This window comes from Dysidea avara, chromosome 10, assembly GCF_963678975.1.
Source record: "Dysidea avara chromosome 10, odDysAvar1.4, whole genome shotgun sequence".
In the NCBI taxonomy this organism is placed as follows: domain Eukaryota; kingdom Metazoa; phylum Porifera; class Demospongiae; order Dictyoceratida; family Dysideidae; genus Dysidea; species Dysidea avara.
The window spans coordinates 17535839-17551720 of NC_089281.1; the positions used below are offsets into that span (position 1 = coordinate 17535839).

At 39.7% G+C, this 15882-nt stretch overlaps 1 protein-coding gene across 1 annotated transcript; it reads right to left on the reverse strand.

Annotated features, from left to right (window-relative positions):
- Positions 1–5290: 5290 nt before the first annotated feature.
- Positions 5291–8466, reverse strand: LOC136269084 (uncharacterized). The gene is made up of 4 exons (XM_066064545.1): positions 8149–8466; positions 6246–8023; positions 5625–5771; positions 5291–5572 (listed from the first exon to the last, which is right to left on the reverse strand). The coding sequence occupies exons 2-4, from the start codon at positions 7999–8001 to the stop codon at positions 5397–5399; spliced, it is 2079 nt and encodes a 692-aa protein (XP_065920617.1). The 5' UTR covers positions 8002–8023; positions 8149–8466; the 3' UTR covers positions 5291–5396.
- Positions 8467–15882: the final 7416 nt, after the last annotated feature.

Consider the following 15882-nt stretch of genomic DNA (forward strand, 5'->3'; position numbering starts at 1 on the left):
CTGGAATAATCACTACAACATGATCTGCTTCAAGGCATATAGATCACTGGCACTCTTGAGACGAACATTTGGTGGATCTGGGCCAGTGGAAGCTAGAAGATCTCTATATTTAGCACTTGTCCGCTCACAACTTACTTATTGTTCACAATATTATTATGGAATCCACATCTAATAAAAGACACTACTATACTTGAGAGAGTACAAAGGCGAGCCTCTAAATATATTCTAAATGATTACACTTTAGATTACAAATTTCGTTTACTTAAACTAAAACTCCTTCCTTTGATGTATGTGCTTGATTTTTATGATATTCTCTTCTTTGTGAAATCTTTGAAGCAGCCAAATCTCCACTTTAATATCTTCAACTATGTATCTTTTAGCACCAGCAGGACTAAATCAGCTACAACCTACAAATTGTTACACAATTACTCACACAACAATAAAACTCGTAATTTTTATTTTAATCGACTCCCTATAGACTTTGGAATGCTCTCCCCCCAATCAACATTGATCTACACCTCAACACAATCAAGTCACTGATTTACGATCACCTCTGGAACCATTTTACTGAACACTTTAACCCTAACAATTCATGTACATATCACTTCCGCTGCCCTTGCTATAATTGTTGTAATATTGCTACTACCCCTAATTTTAATACAAATAGTTAACTAATGTACACTTTGTTTTGTACTTGGCTGCTAGCACAGGTTGCTAGCAGACCATCAGTGTAACTTAAGTAACTAATAATTAATACTGTAATTGTACCCTATTGTGTTGCACTGTAAAGCCTTTACTATTACTATAGCATAAGAGTTTCAACTTTATCATTCTAGCTTGTGGAACTATATAGTTATAGAGCTGTAAACAAAACAAGATCTCGCATATCAGTACTGTATATGTGTAACTCAAAAAGTGACATGATTTCTTTGCATAACTTGTAAGTTCACTAGCCTATATGGTCATGCATTGGATATATAGATTGTATCAGGGTGCCATCTTCAATGCATACATGTCCAATAATAAATCATGCATGCATGAATGGTTAATTTCAGCAGTTTGAATCAACATCAGACTAGCTATAATGTAGATGATGTCACTCTGTTAAAGTGGTTCACTATAGCTATGTTAATGATTTTGTAAAATTCCACAAGGGGGTACGACAATTATAGTGTGGGGGTGATGCATCTAGCTACTGTATAGTCATTTTGCATGCACACTCTATAGTGGATGTGGACTGCATGGGGTACATCCTTTGATGCCGGACAGAAAATTTCAGGGGCAGATCCAGAGTTTGGAAAGAAGGGGGGGGGGGGGGTGCACTTCACTGAAAAGTTGAAGAGCAAAAAAAAAAGGTCACAGCAATAATGGCTGCCCTTTATATACTATAAAGATCCTTATTGATAATTCATAGCTTCATAGTTAAGCTACTCTGCCTCATGAACACTGTAACTGCTTCATTAGAGTGACTGCTCTATTAGAGTATCTCAATCTTGTATTTGAAGGAGGGGGGAACGTGCCCTCCCAGATCCACCACTGAATTTATATGCTATTTGTGACTGGATTTGCAAAAAGGTATCTTTTTCCCACACAAATTTTGACCCATTTTTCACACTTTACAACTTCATATCTTCTTAATCATTGCATATAATTATCTGAAATTTTCCATGAGTGTAGCTACAGTACCTGGCTACATTTTGACACAAAGAGCAACTTAATCAGTATAAGGAGTCAACTGTTATGACATTTTGTTTGCTGGTATGTAAAATGTGTGGAAAAGATACCTTTTCGCAAATCCAGTCACATTTTATGATGTATCATATTTGTGTGCTTGTCTGCATGTAACCTCTTAATGGGTGACTGCACGCTATGCGCTTTTAATACAGCAAACAAAGATTTAATTAATAATAAAATAGATTGTGTTATACAATACCAAGTAGACTTCTAGCCCAAGAGATAATTGTTTTCATGGGAGGTAAACCTGCTACAGTGGATCCTTTGTCTTGACCTAGTTTCTGCCACTCAGCCAGGGTATAGTTCACATCACCACAACCAATATTGACTTTTGCTGAAGGTGTGTAGAATGAGTTGTTAGCTAAATAAGGAGAAGACCTGAAGACATCACTGGAATTACATTCGACAAGACGGTAGATAAAGGAGCCATCAAACACACACGTGTTGTTAGCATAAACTTCACCCCAACCTGATGGGAGTGTGTCAAGCAAATTTCCATGTGTGGATAGGCAAAATGGTCGTAGAACAAAGCTGTCAAACTGAGGAGGCGGTGGAAAAGCAGAACCTGGGTACATGTATAAGTTATTGTCTGCTCTCTTAGAATGGCCAACATTGTTTTTGATTCCTCCATAGGCAAAAACATTATGATGATCATGATAGTACGAAGATCCATCGTCATGATCTAAGGGAGCAGAGCAATAGTAGTTTGCTATTATAAAATTGTAGCTAATTTCATTGTCAGCAGGAGTTAGGGAAGGTGTGCCATTACGAACTGTTGTCAGAAATGGCTGTCTGTCCCATGAGTTGAATGGTCCATGGTCACCTGTTTCCCTAACATAATTGAATAACAAATTTCTTGTCATCAAATTTCCACCACCAAAGCCATCATTGAAATTGACACCAGCCCTGGGACCATTGAAGAAGACATTTCCTTGTAGTTCTGTTTCACATGACATTGTCTGCATAAAAGCAGATGTTTGTTTAACAAAGATACCATTCTCATGAACAAGGTTACCAATGACTTTGGTACCTCTTGGTTGATTACCACTTGTTCCATCCATCAAATTTGTTGACCCAATTAACACAATTGCACTATCTCCCACCCACACAAACTCGTTTGACTCAATCACAGAATTTCTGACATAGTTACTCAACATTACTGCATTACCACCTGGTGAATCAAATGTACAATTCCTGATTATAAAGTTGTCAGCACCTTCCACAAACACAGCTGCTGACCGACGCAAGGCCCAATCACCACCAGAAATTGTTGCTTCGAAATTCTTCATAAATGTAGGGGCAGTATGAGCAAATTTGATATTACTGATGGTGAAGTTTGTCACAGGTAAATCCTGACTGCCAACTATAAAGATCAGTTCGTCCAACAACGTCCCAATTCCTTCACTTGGTAGTGTACCATTAGGATAAAAGAAGATTCTTTTACCTTGAATGTTTAGGAACCATTCTCCAGGGCTATCCAGCTCTTCAATAATATTGTCCACAAACCATTCAGCACCCCGCATGTTTCCTCTAGCCTCTTGAAAGCCTCCTCTTGAGAATGTTAATGTTTTGCTTTCATCCATTCTCTTGCTGATCTGAAACACCCAGTTGCCCCAGTGACTTGCTGGAAATGCATGCAGTAATCCTTTACCAGGACTTCGCCAAGTTCTATTAGCAAACTCCACTGAATTACTATATTGCATTCCGCTGGGTACAACATACATGTGACCTGATTCAGGTGGGTTGAGGGCCCAGTAGGACTCCGGAGGAACAAAGTTTGATGCAGTACCTCTTATACCTATTTGGAAATAAGGAAATCGAGTTCCGTTCCGACTTGGTTGAGTTATAAGTACCTCTTCTCCTGGTTCTGTATTCTTTGGTAGTAGCCACTTCTCTGCTCTAGTGTAATAACCTGATGGGTTTGTGTGAAGACCCATTATCTCTGGGTTACCATCAGGATATCTGGCACGAACTGCTCGTCTCCCGTTAATAAATAAAGATGTGAAATCATTTACATCCTGATCTGACAAATCTGTACTGTGAATGGTGATCTTTTTACCACTAACACAAAAGTTATCGTCATCGCTTGCAGCTCTTGGATTCCATTGTCCGTCAGTTCTAATGAAGCAATGATTGGAGTATTTTCCTGTTAAGAAGTAACTGAAGCTAGTACACTTGTCACTGTTGTAACACACATCAGCACACACTTCAACACTCTCCTGTCTTCCCATACTCACAATCCCGTCATCATTAATCTCACCGTTACCAACCACACTAACTCCACGAACATAGCGAATCTCACGAACAAATTCCTTCCAATTAAAGGTGTAATGTTTTCCACCACTGATCACCACATTTTCTTTTTCCCATCCCATTAAACACAGGTTGCTGTCCTTTGGTCCAAACTGGAGTGGTTCGGTGAGGTAGTAGGTTCCATTCCTGAGGTAAATCACACTGGGGTTGGGTGCATACTTGCTACGGAACAATTCCACTCCTCTTTCAATCGTACGTAATGGATACTCCTTGCTCCCTTCTGCAGAATCTTTACCATTCACAATATCAACAAATATTTCATTCACTCCAACTCCTAACTTGCTGTTTTTCGCTTCATAATGAAACAAACGACCCGTTTCCAAACTCACGTCACAGTTTTGAAGCTGTAGAGCATCATAGACAGCTTGGAAGGTACCGTACTGAGGTAGTAGTTGCTTCGCGTAGTCCCAGGCTAGTTCTTTGATGGGACAGTCCACCTTAGGGTCGACTGGCCATCCTAACGTATACTGGAGCTGGAGAAACACTAATAAATGTGTTAAACTGTAGCACACCAGTGATTTTAGCCCGAATTTGAGATGCTGCGCCATGATGTCAACTGTGTCAATGACGATTACATGCCATTTTGAAAATGCGATTGTGGGCCAAAATTGTACAAAAACGCATGGTCACGCGCTTGCGCGCTAGTCACGGGATCCCACAATTATGTTCTGCAACTCAAGCAACTTATCTTTAATATGATGGCTCACTGTCTGAACTCGCTGTTGTGCTACAGTATAGCACTTTTATTGGTGTTTATACAAGACCAGTACACGTTGGGATGGCCAGTGGACCCTAAGGTGGACTGTCCCATTAAGGAACTAGAGTAAGCTATCTATTCTCGGACAACCTCTATTCTCGGACGCTCGTTCTCTTAAACTACCCACCCAATTTCGATCCCTTTTGTGTTACACACTTATTGGGCCAAGTCCCTACAGACCTTGAAAATTTATCCTTATTTGTTTCATTATCACGGAATGAGAGCCATCTAAAGTGACCATCCGAAATTATCTATCATCGGACGATTTGACCTATTCTCGGACAATCATCCACAATCCTGCTAATGGAATAGCAGACTTCTGCTGTTAGTGCCATGTTATAGTCTTGCCCTCCAGCTAAACTTATATTAAAACCAAAATAATTTTGTAGTAATGTAACGGAAATGACAACGAAGTACACGGAGGGTATATTATCGGACACTTGAAAAGTAACTGCATAAAGCTTGAAAATAGGTTTGATAGGTAGTTATAAGTAATAAAGTGATAATAAAAAGTGTTTTAAAGTAAAAAGTGTCTATAAAACCAAGATAGATAGTTACTGATATACATAAAGCTCAGTAGCTACACAGATAGCTAGTTACAACCAGTACAGATGTATGAAAACTTGAGCTTTTTAGCTAGAGTATGCTTTACTCCAGCACAGATGCAGTGTTTCCACTCTTTGCACCTCTCACATTGTACCCAAGTGGTTGATCGTGGATGATCACACTTTGATAGCTTACAAGATTTTTCAACCTTCTTACTTCCACCTACATGATGTAAAATGTCACAACATTATTAAAATCATACTGGTGCACTAACCTGCTACAACTCCAACTGTGCTTGAACTAAGGAAATGCTTCAACCAAAGGTTGTAGCGTTCATCATGTTGTAGGTCAAAACCATTTTCGTATCTTCTTTTAAACTTCTTAAGTTCTTCACTGGAGAAGGATGGTGATTGACCAGCTTCTGAGAATTAATTAAAGTGCAAAATAACCATCATGTAGCTATGCAAGCAACAACATTGTACAGTATACAGAAAATATGCACAGTACAGTATATATAGCAACTATGTAACTACAGTGAAACCTCAGTTATCTGGACCCCACTTATCCAGATTCTCGGTTAACCGAAGTGTGGAAATGACTGCTCTATTAGAGTAGCGACTGTTCTATTAGGGTAGTTGATAATACTGACATTTAAAAAATGTCCTTTAAGGTTATTTATATACAGTTTCAAAGATATGGACTTTTCAGACTTATGGACCACCCCTGGTCCCAAGGGGTTCGGATATCTGAGGTTCACTGTATGTATATATAATTATAAACTTATATCATTAATTGGGCCGCAAGCACATGCATCACAGCATAATTACACAGGCAAGCTAATTAGTCGTCATGTATGAACTACTGTATAATAACATTAATTATGCATATTTCATACCTAGCAAATTTGGTGTCTTGCTGCTAGCTGTACATGTGTCCATTGCGATGTCTTCATTAGGTGATTTCTTTCCTTTCTGCTTTTGATTCTTTTTCAACTCTTTCTCCTTTTGCTGTTCTTCAATAATCTTTAGATTTTCAGCACTGGTCAGGACTCGGCCATATGCAGCAGCTTTAATTTTAGGCCTTGTTTTTGGTAAAGATGTAGAAGCTGCTTCTGATAACTGCTTTTGTAAAACACTGGTTGAAGCTGGAATGGAGAATGAAACAAGTGAGGGTGCAGTATTGGACTCTATAGGTGGCTTTCTGCTGGTTTGTGGGTGATATAAATCCATCCATCGCTTGTACTCCTCATCTGGCTCACTCTCAGCTTCAAATCTCTTCTCGAATCTTTGCAATTGTTCTTGAGTGAATGCAGGTAGCTTAGTGGAAACCTCTAAACCCTTTGCCTGAGGTAATGGGCTACACAAAGGAATGAAGGGCAAACCAGTTTTTGAAATATCAGTAGCTGCAATAGGCTTTCTAACTTTAACAGCAACAGCATTTCTGTCAAGGGGATATATCCCTGTGGTTCTAAAGCCAGCCTTAATATTCAAGGATGTCATAGCACCTGTCCAGGCTTCATGAAGTAATTGACAAAAGACAAATCGATTTACAACTTTTCCTGGGTTTTTGGCCATATAACCATGACACACTTCTGACCATTTTGCTTTCAATGGTCCAAAACATCCTTTGTCTAGAGGTTGTGTGAGGTGAGTTGTGTTAGGAGGCAATACAAAAAGAACAACTTTGTTTTCAGCTGCTTTACGTATTGTTCCAGGGTGGTAATGGGAAGAATGGCCATCCATGAGTAAGAGAATAGGTCTTGCAGCGGGTGCATAATGCAAAAAATGGTTGTCAAACCATTTGTCAAATAAATCTTGGTCAATCCATCCACTCTGAGAAAATCCATAGATTGTACCAGGAATTTCTCCAGTGGCTAGCTCAATAGGAAATGTTTGTCGATCAAATATTACCATTGGTGGTAGGCTATTCCCTATAGCATTCACACAAGCTAATACAGTGATCTGTGCTTTGTCTCCAGTGCAATATGCAGTCGGATTTTTTATCCCCTTATCAAACACACCCTTTGGTGGTTTTGGATTCAAAGGAAACCCACTTTCATCTAAATTAAAAATTTGTCCTGGTTTTCCCAGCAAATTATACTGTTGGAATGTGGCTTCCAGTAGATCAAAGTAATGATCCATTACTTCTTCATCAGTAGCCCTTGCTCTTGCTTGGGACAAAGGCACTGGAGCTCTGAGTGTAACATCAGGATGCCTCTTAATAAAGGAATTCCACCATCCTTCAGTTACCAAGTGCTGAGTTCCTTTTTGTTCTGCAATTGCTTGAACAAGTGCCAAAAGCTCTTTCCGAGATTTGGAGAAACCAACAGAGGCACAGCGACGTAGAAAAATGACTAACTCCTCTTCTTCTTCATCATTGAGTATACGACTTGGTCCACTAGTGGAACCTGGCAGCACTCTTCCACTAATCCTGTCTCCCAAAGTTGACTTTGGAACTCCATAATGCTCAGCTGCACGTCTTATGCTCATACCTTCATTGAGTACAGCATTGATGGCTTTGTCCATAGACTCAGTACACCACTGTTTAAATTTTAAAGGTCTTTGTAATGTTCCTTGGTGTAGCAACTTGTTTGAACTGTGACCAGAACGAAACACCCGTTGATTAAGAGGAGGGATTGTGCACTGCGACATTATAAATCAATTGGCAACCACCCTAAGTAAGAGACGCATGTTTAACATATCCATATGATATTATAGATCACATTCAGGCCACCAAAACAGTCTGGTAAGTGTACACACTTGCACGTAACGTATACAAATATCTCGCATAAGGCTCACCTTACGCCTCCTAGTCTGTCAGTAATCACAAAAATAGATAACAAAGAAGATAAATTGTATCTATTGTAACAAATAACTTCCCGCGCTAAAGAATTTAAAAATAACGCATGCGCATCAAGGTGAACTCATGTCCGAGAATACACGGTCACGTATTACGTTGATAACTTTCCGTGCATTGTGCGAAAATAAATCGATTGTGGTATAGTAGTAACCCAAGGATAGATGAACCAAGGGGAAGTAGTAGTAAGTTTATAATGTTAATTGTAAAGGGGTAGTACTCCCCATCCGAGAATATATCGAATTTTCCGAGTATAGATATTTTCGGACAGCCAATCAGTTTTGTTGTAGTTCAGTGATGCTTATATCCAGTATCCTTATATTACAGTAACAGGCTGGGCATAGCCTAAAGTTTCCACAGTACGAAACATAAAAGCTTGTGTACAAGAATCGTTGAGTTATTGCGTCCGACTATAGAGGTTGTCCGAGAAAAGGTAGCTTACTCTAGCCTGGGACTACGCGAAGCAACTACTACCTCAGTACGGTACCTTCCAAGCTGTCCATGATGCTCTACAGCTTCAAAACTGCGAGGTGAGTTTGGAGTCGGGTCGTGTGTTTCATTATGAAGCGAAAAACAGCAAGTTAGGAGTTGGAGTGAATGAAATATTTGTTGATATTGTGAATGGTAAAGATTCTGCAGAAGGGAGCGAGGAGAATCCATTACGTACGATTGAAAGAGGAGTGGAATTGTTCCGTAGCAAGTATGCACCCAACCCCAGTGTGATTTACCTCAGGAATGGAACCTACTACCTCACCGAACCACTCCAGTTTGGACCAAAGGACAGCAACCTGTGTTTAATGGGATGGGAAAAAGAAAATGTGGTGATCAGTGGTGGAAAACATTACACCTTTAATTGGAAGGAATTTGTTCGTGAGGTTCGCTATGTTCGTGGAGTTAGTGTGGTTGGTAACGGTGAGATTAATGATGACGGGATTGTGAGTATGGGAAGACATGAGAGTGTTGAAGTGTGTGCTGATGTGTGTTACAACAGTGACAAGTGTACTAGCTTCAGTTACTTCTTAACAGGAAAATACTCCAATCATTGCTTCATTAGAACTGACGGACAATGGAATCCAAGAGCTGCAAGCGATGACGATAACTTTTGTGTTAGTGGTAAAAAGATCACCATTCACAGTACAGATTTGTCAGATCAGGATGTAAACAATTTTGCATCTTTATTTATCAATGGGAGACGAGCAGTTCGTGCCAGATATCCTGATGGTAACCCAGAGATAATGGGTATTCACACAAATCCATCAGGTTATTACACTAGAGCAGAGAAATGGCTACCACCAATTAATACAGAGCCAGGAGAAGAGGTACTTATAACTCAACCAAGTCGGAACAGAACTAGATATCCTTATTTCCAAATAGGCATAGGAGGTACTGCATCCAACTTTATTCCTCCAGAATCCTTCTGGGCTCTTAACAAACCTGCAACAGGGGGTCTGTATGTTGTACCCAGTGGAATGCAGTACGACAGTAGGGTAGAATTTGTTAATAGGACTTGGAAGAATCCAGCTAAAGGATTCCTGCATACATTTCCCTCAACACACTGGGGCAACTGGGTGTTTCAAATTGACCAAAGACTGGATGATAAAAGACAATTAATATTCTCAAGAGGAGGCTTTCAAGAGGCCAGAGGTCAGAAATCAGGTGCGGAATGGTTTGTAGACAATATTTTTGAAGAGTTGGACAGCCCTGGAGAATGGTTCATAAACTTTGAAGACAAAACACTTTTCTTATATCCTAATGGTACACTACCAAGTGAAGGAATTGGGACACTGTTGGATAAAATGATCATTATTGAAGGCTCTCAGGATTTGCCTGTGACAAATTTCACCATCAGTAATATCAAGTTTACTCATTCCACCCCCACATTTATAGAAGACTTTGAAGCACCAATTTCAGGTGGGGACTGGTCCTTGCGTAGGTCAGCAGCTGTGTTTGTGGAAGGTGCTGACAACTTTACAATCAGGAATTGTACATTTGATTCACCAGGTGGTAATGGATTAATGTTAAGTAACTATGTCAGAAATTCTGTGATTGAGTCAAACGAGTTTGTATGGGTGGGAGATAGTGCAATTGTGTTAATTGGGTCAACAAATTTGATGGATGGAACAAGTGGTAATCAACCAAGAGGTACCAAAGTCATTGGTAACCTTGTTCATGAGAATGGTATCTTTGTTAAACAAACATCTGCTTTTATACAGACAATGTCATGTGAAACAGAACTACAAGGAAATGTCTTCTTCAATGGTCCCAGGGCTGGTGTCAATTTCAATGATGGCTTTGGTGGTGGAAATTTGATGACAAGAAATTTGTTATTCAATTATGTTAGGGAAACAGGTGACCATGGACCATTCAACTCGTGGGACAGACAACCATTTCTGACAAAAGTTCGTAATGGTACACCTTCCCTAACTCCAGCTGATAGTGAAATTAGCTACAATTTTGTGATAGCAAATTACTATAGTGCAGCTCCCTTAGACCACGATGGTGGATCTGCAAACTACCATGATCACCATAATGTGATAGCTTATGGTGGAGCCAAAAATAATGACGGTAATTCAAAGAAACAAGAAAACAACTTGTATATCTACCCAGGGTCTGCCTTTCCACCTGCTCCACACCAAGGCAACTCGCTTGGCCATTTTGCCATGTGGCCTTATTGCATATTCACACATGGCACCATGTTTGATAAGTTTCCATCAGGATGGGATGAAGCTTACATTAACAATACATGTGTGATTAATGGTACTGATCCCTACCGTCTACTTGAATGTGTACCTGTTAATATAACTCTGTGTATCCCATTGTTTGGAAACAATTCTTTGTACACACCGGATGGAGCATTTTCTGTCAGCTGTGGCAACCAAAAGTATACCTTTCAAGAGTGGCAGAAAATTGGTCAAGGCCAAGGGTCCACCATATCCAGTTTACCATCCATGAATACTGTGATTTCATGGGCTAAACGTTTGCTTGGAATGTAATTTATTCTTTTATTTTGCTGACAATGATCACTACCAATATTGTTTACTACTCTTTGTATTATTGTTTGTATTTTTTATTTGTTTTGTCTGCAACCTGATCACTTATTTGTATGAGGTTGTATCATGACGAATGTCATTCCACTCGACATTATTTTACTGAATTATTTTTTAATATGCCTTCTTAATGGATAGAAGTGACATGTGCACAAAAACTTTGCAACTAAAATCTTCTGGGATCTGCTGCAGGGAAAATCCCTAAGCTATTTAAGTTTTAAAAAAGGGATGATATTGTATACAATATTTAAGCCAGAATTTTTGTCTATTGTACCACAATACTTGCATGTGTAATTTTGTGCATGCTTTATGTGCAACATGTGTTTGTTGTGTATGTGTGTGTGAGTCCTTAGTGTTTGACATTTGACTAAAAAAAATCGAAACATTTTAAGTTGGTTACTAAAATAAGCCAGAACCTTTACTTATGTGGAAGCCATAAAGTGTATAGTATATTTCTGGCCTTTCCTGAACTTGTAATGGTGCCAAACTGCACATGTCTGCTCTTCAAACCTGTACTGTCATCACTAATTATCTAGTTGGTTAAAATATTACTTCTGTAAAAGATCCTTTTTAGCTGTTTTCTCACAAAATGTACATCAGAGGTGGTGGAGACACTTATATTTAGGGGGGGGGGGGGGTTGGGGGTCTAGCTTGGTGATACTATGGCCTAGTTGTAAGTCAAAGACCAAAAAAAAAAGGTCATTGCTGGCAATAGTTGCCCTCTACTAACTAGACTATATCTCCTTATTTATAACTACAGTACATACGTAGCTTGCTACACAGTTCCTCAAAGAATACTGTGACTGCTCTATTAGAGTATCTAAAATGATACTATTAGGCTAGGTTCTCCATCACAGCTACAGATGATTTTAGGGGGGGGAGGGAGGGCTAAGCCCCCCCCCCCCCCCCCACAATTTTTTCACAGGAGCTGCAGCCCCCACCTCCGCCATCCCTGATGTACATACTATAGGACTTTACCAAGTAATATTAACAACCTCTATATCAGCTCATATCCCTGAATATAAACGTATGAGCTTTAGTTATCCAAACACTTATAAATGAATACCTTTACCATCGCCGAAGATATCTTGGGGTTTAGATAGCCAAGGGTCCACTGTAGCCACTTTGACTCTTTACTGTAGCATAACCTGATGGATTGGTGAGAAAGTCCATCATCGTAGGCATACAAAGGAATTTTGAAAAGGGGTTTCCTTTACAGCAAACTGACTGTTATATTAGAGTATTGGCTGACTGCTTTATTTGAGTGTCTCAATCTTTTCATGTTATTAAGAACAATAATTGATGCCACGAGCATCACTATCATGTGAGAAACTATAATACATAAGATTCTAAACCTGAAGTTTCAATTTCTCAATGTGCGAAACGAGTTTCCTGGAAATCCCTTCTGGATTACCATCACAATATCTGCTTTACTCCCGATAATAAAGATGTGAAATTTTACTGACAAACTGCACTAACTAGTAGCTCTTCTCTAAAAGAAGCCTGTAAGCACTTGTGCCTTCAGCACTTATGCACCTATCAATGTCATGTCTCACCTACCACAAGGTGGGGATTTGCAAAAGTTGAATAACAAATTTCAAGTTGAAATGCCCCTACCTCGGGGACAACTTAACCCCCTACAAATCCTAACCTACTGTTCAACCTGACTTCAGTTACTCCTCAACAGTGTTGGGAGTAACGCATTACATAAGTAACGCATTACATAAGTAACGCTTTACGTAATATTATTACTTTTGTGGAAACTAAGTAATATAGAAATACGCTCTAAAAACGGGTAATATAACTCAAGTTACTTTACTAACAACTGTAACGCGTTACCCAAGTAATATAGTTACTATAACGAGTCTAATATTGTTACTACAGGTAACGAAGTTACTAATCTCGTTAGTTGTCCTCTGAGTAACGCCTAGCCAAAACGAAGCCTAATGAATGAAGCTTATTCACCAGCTTCTTACTTATAACCAAGATTTGCACATTGTCCAACAACGCAATCATGTCACGAGATAAAGTGGTAGTTTCACACGTGACAGCTTAAGGCTGTGGACACAAAGTAATATAATATGTAATATTATTATAGTTACTTTATTTTATGAGTAATATGTAACTGTAACTAAATAGTTCAGTTGCAAGTAAATATGTAATATGTAACTAGTTACTTTTACAAAGTAACTTTCCCAACACTGTTCCTCAACGTGCCAATCATTGTTTCATAAGAGCAAGAAGCCCATAATGCACCTATCAATGTCAAGCCCTACCCATCCCAAGCTAGTACACTTGTCACTGTTACAACACGCATCAGCACATTGGCACGTGTTTCAACACTCTCCTAGCTGTTTTCCCATACTCACATGTAGCAAAGCTCACGTGCAGTTCTATCCCAAACTGGAGTGGTTCAGTAGCATTGCTGAGGCGGGTTGCATAATATTGCCACGGAACACTGTACTGGGGTATGATTTGAGGTCGAATTTGTAAAGTATGATTGTGGGAGTTCAAGTATATCTGATTAACAAACCGCGCGTCACGTGCATCCTATCATAGATGATCCTATTTTCATGGCTCACTGTCTGAACTCGCTGGTGTGCTACAGTACAGCACTTTTGTTAGTGTTTATACAATATCAGTTCACGTCAGGATGGCCAGTCGACCCTAAGGTGGACTGTCCCATCAAAGAACTAGCCTGGGACTACGCGAAGCAACTACTACCTCAGTATGGTACCTTCCAAGCTGTCTATGATGCTCTACAGCTTCAAAACTGTGACGTGAGTTTGGAGTCGGGTCGTGTGTTTCATTATGAAGCGAAAAACAGCAAGCCAATAGCTGTAGTGAATGAAATATTTGTTGATATTGTGAATGGTAAAGATTCTGCAGAAGGGAGCAAGGAGAATCCATTACGTACGATTGAAAGAGGAGTGAAAGTGTTCCGTAGCAAGTATGCACCCAACCCCAGTGTGATTTACCTCAGGAATGGAACCTACTACCTCACCGAATCACTCCAGTTTGGACCAAAGGACAGCAACCTGTGTTTAATGGGATGGGAAAAAGAAAATGTGGTGATCAGTGGTGGAAAACATTACACCTTTAATTGGAAGGAATTTGTTCGTGAGGTTCGCTATGTTCGTGGAGTTAGTGTGGTTGGTAATGGTGAGATTAAGGATGACGGGATTGTGAGTATGGGAAGACATGAGAGTGTTGAAGTGTGTGCTGATGTGTGTTACAACAGTGACAAGTGTACTAGCTTCAGTTACTTCTTAACAGGAAAATACTCCAATCATTGCTTCATTAGAACTGACGGACAATGGAATCCAAGAGCTGCAAGCGATGACAATAACTTTTGTGTTAGTGGTAAAAAGATCACCATTCACAGTACAGATTTGTCAGATCAGGATGTAAACAATTTTGCATCTTTATTTATCAATGGGAGACGAGCAGTTCGTGCCAGATATCCTGATGGTAACCCAGAGATAATGGGTCTTCACACAAACCCATCAGGTTATTACACTAGAGCAGAGAAGTGGCTGCCACCAAAAATTACGGAACCAGGAGAAGAGGTACATATAACTCAACCGAATCGGAATGGAACCCGATTTCCTTATTTCCAAATAGGCATAGGAGGTACTGCATCCAACTTTGTTCCTCCAGAATCCTTTTGGGCTCTTCACAAACCTGCAACAGGGGCTCTGTATGTTGTACCCAGTGGAATGCAGTACGACAGTAGGGTAGAATTTGTTGGCAGGACTTGGAAAAATCCAGCTAATGGATTCCTGCATACATTTCCTTCAACACACTGGGGCAACTGGGTGTTTAAAATTGACCAAAGACTGGATGATAAAAGACAGTTAATATTCTCAAGAGGAGGCTTTCAAGAGGCCAGAGGTCAGAAATCAGGTACCGAATGGTTTGTGGACAATATTTTTGAAGAGTTGGACAGCCCTGGAGAATGGTTCCTAAACTTTGAAGACAAAACACTTTTCTTATATCCTAATGGTACACTACCGAGTGAAGGAATTGGGACAGTGTTGGATAAAATGATCATTATTGAAGGCTCTCAGGATTTGCCTGTGACAAATTTCACCATCAGTAATATCAAGTTTACTCATTCCACCCCCACATTTATAGAAGACTTTGAAGCACCAATTTCAGGTGGGGACTGGTCCTTGCGTAGGTCAGCAGCTGTGTTTGTGGAAGGTGCTGACAACTTTACAATCAGGAATTGTACATTTGATTCACCAGGTGGTAATGCATTAATGTTAAGTAACTATGTCAGAAATTCTGTGATTGAGTCAAACGAGTTTGTATGGGTGGGAGATAGTGCAATTGTGTTAATTGGGTCAACAAATTTGATGGATGGAACAAGTGGTAATCAACCAAGAGGTACCAAAGTCATTGGTAACCTTGTTCATGAGAATGGTATCTTTGTTAAACAAACATCTGCTTTTATACAGACAATGTCATGTGAAACAGAACTACAAGGAAATGTCTTCTTCAATGGTCCCAGGGCTGGTGTCAATTTCAATGATGGCTTTGGTGGTGGAAATTTGATGACAAGAAATTTGATATTCAATTATGTACGAGAAACTGGAAGTCACGGACCATTCAACTCGTGGGACA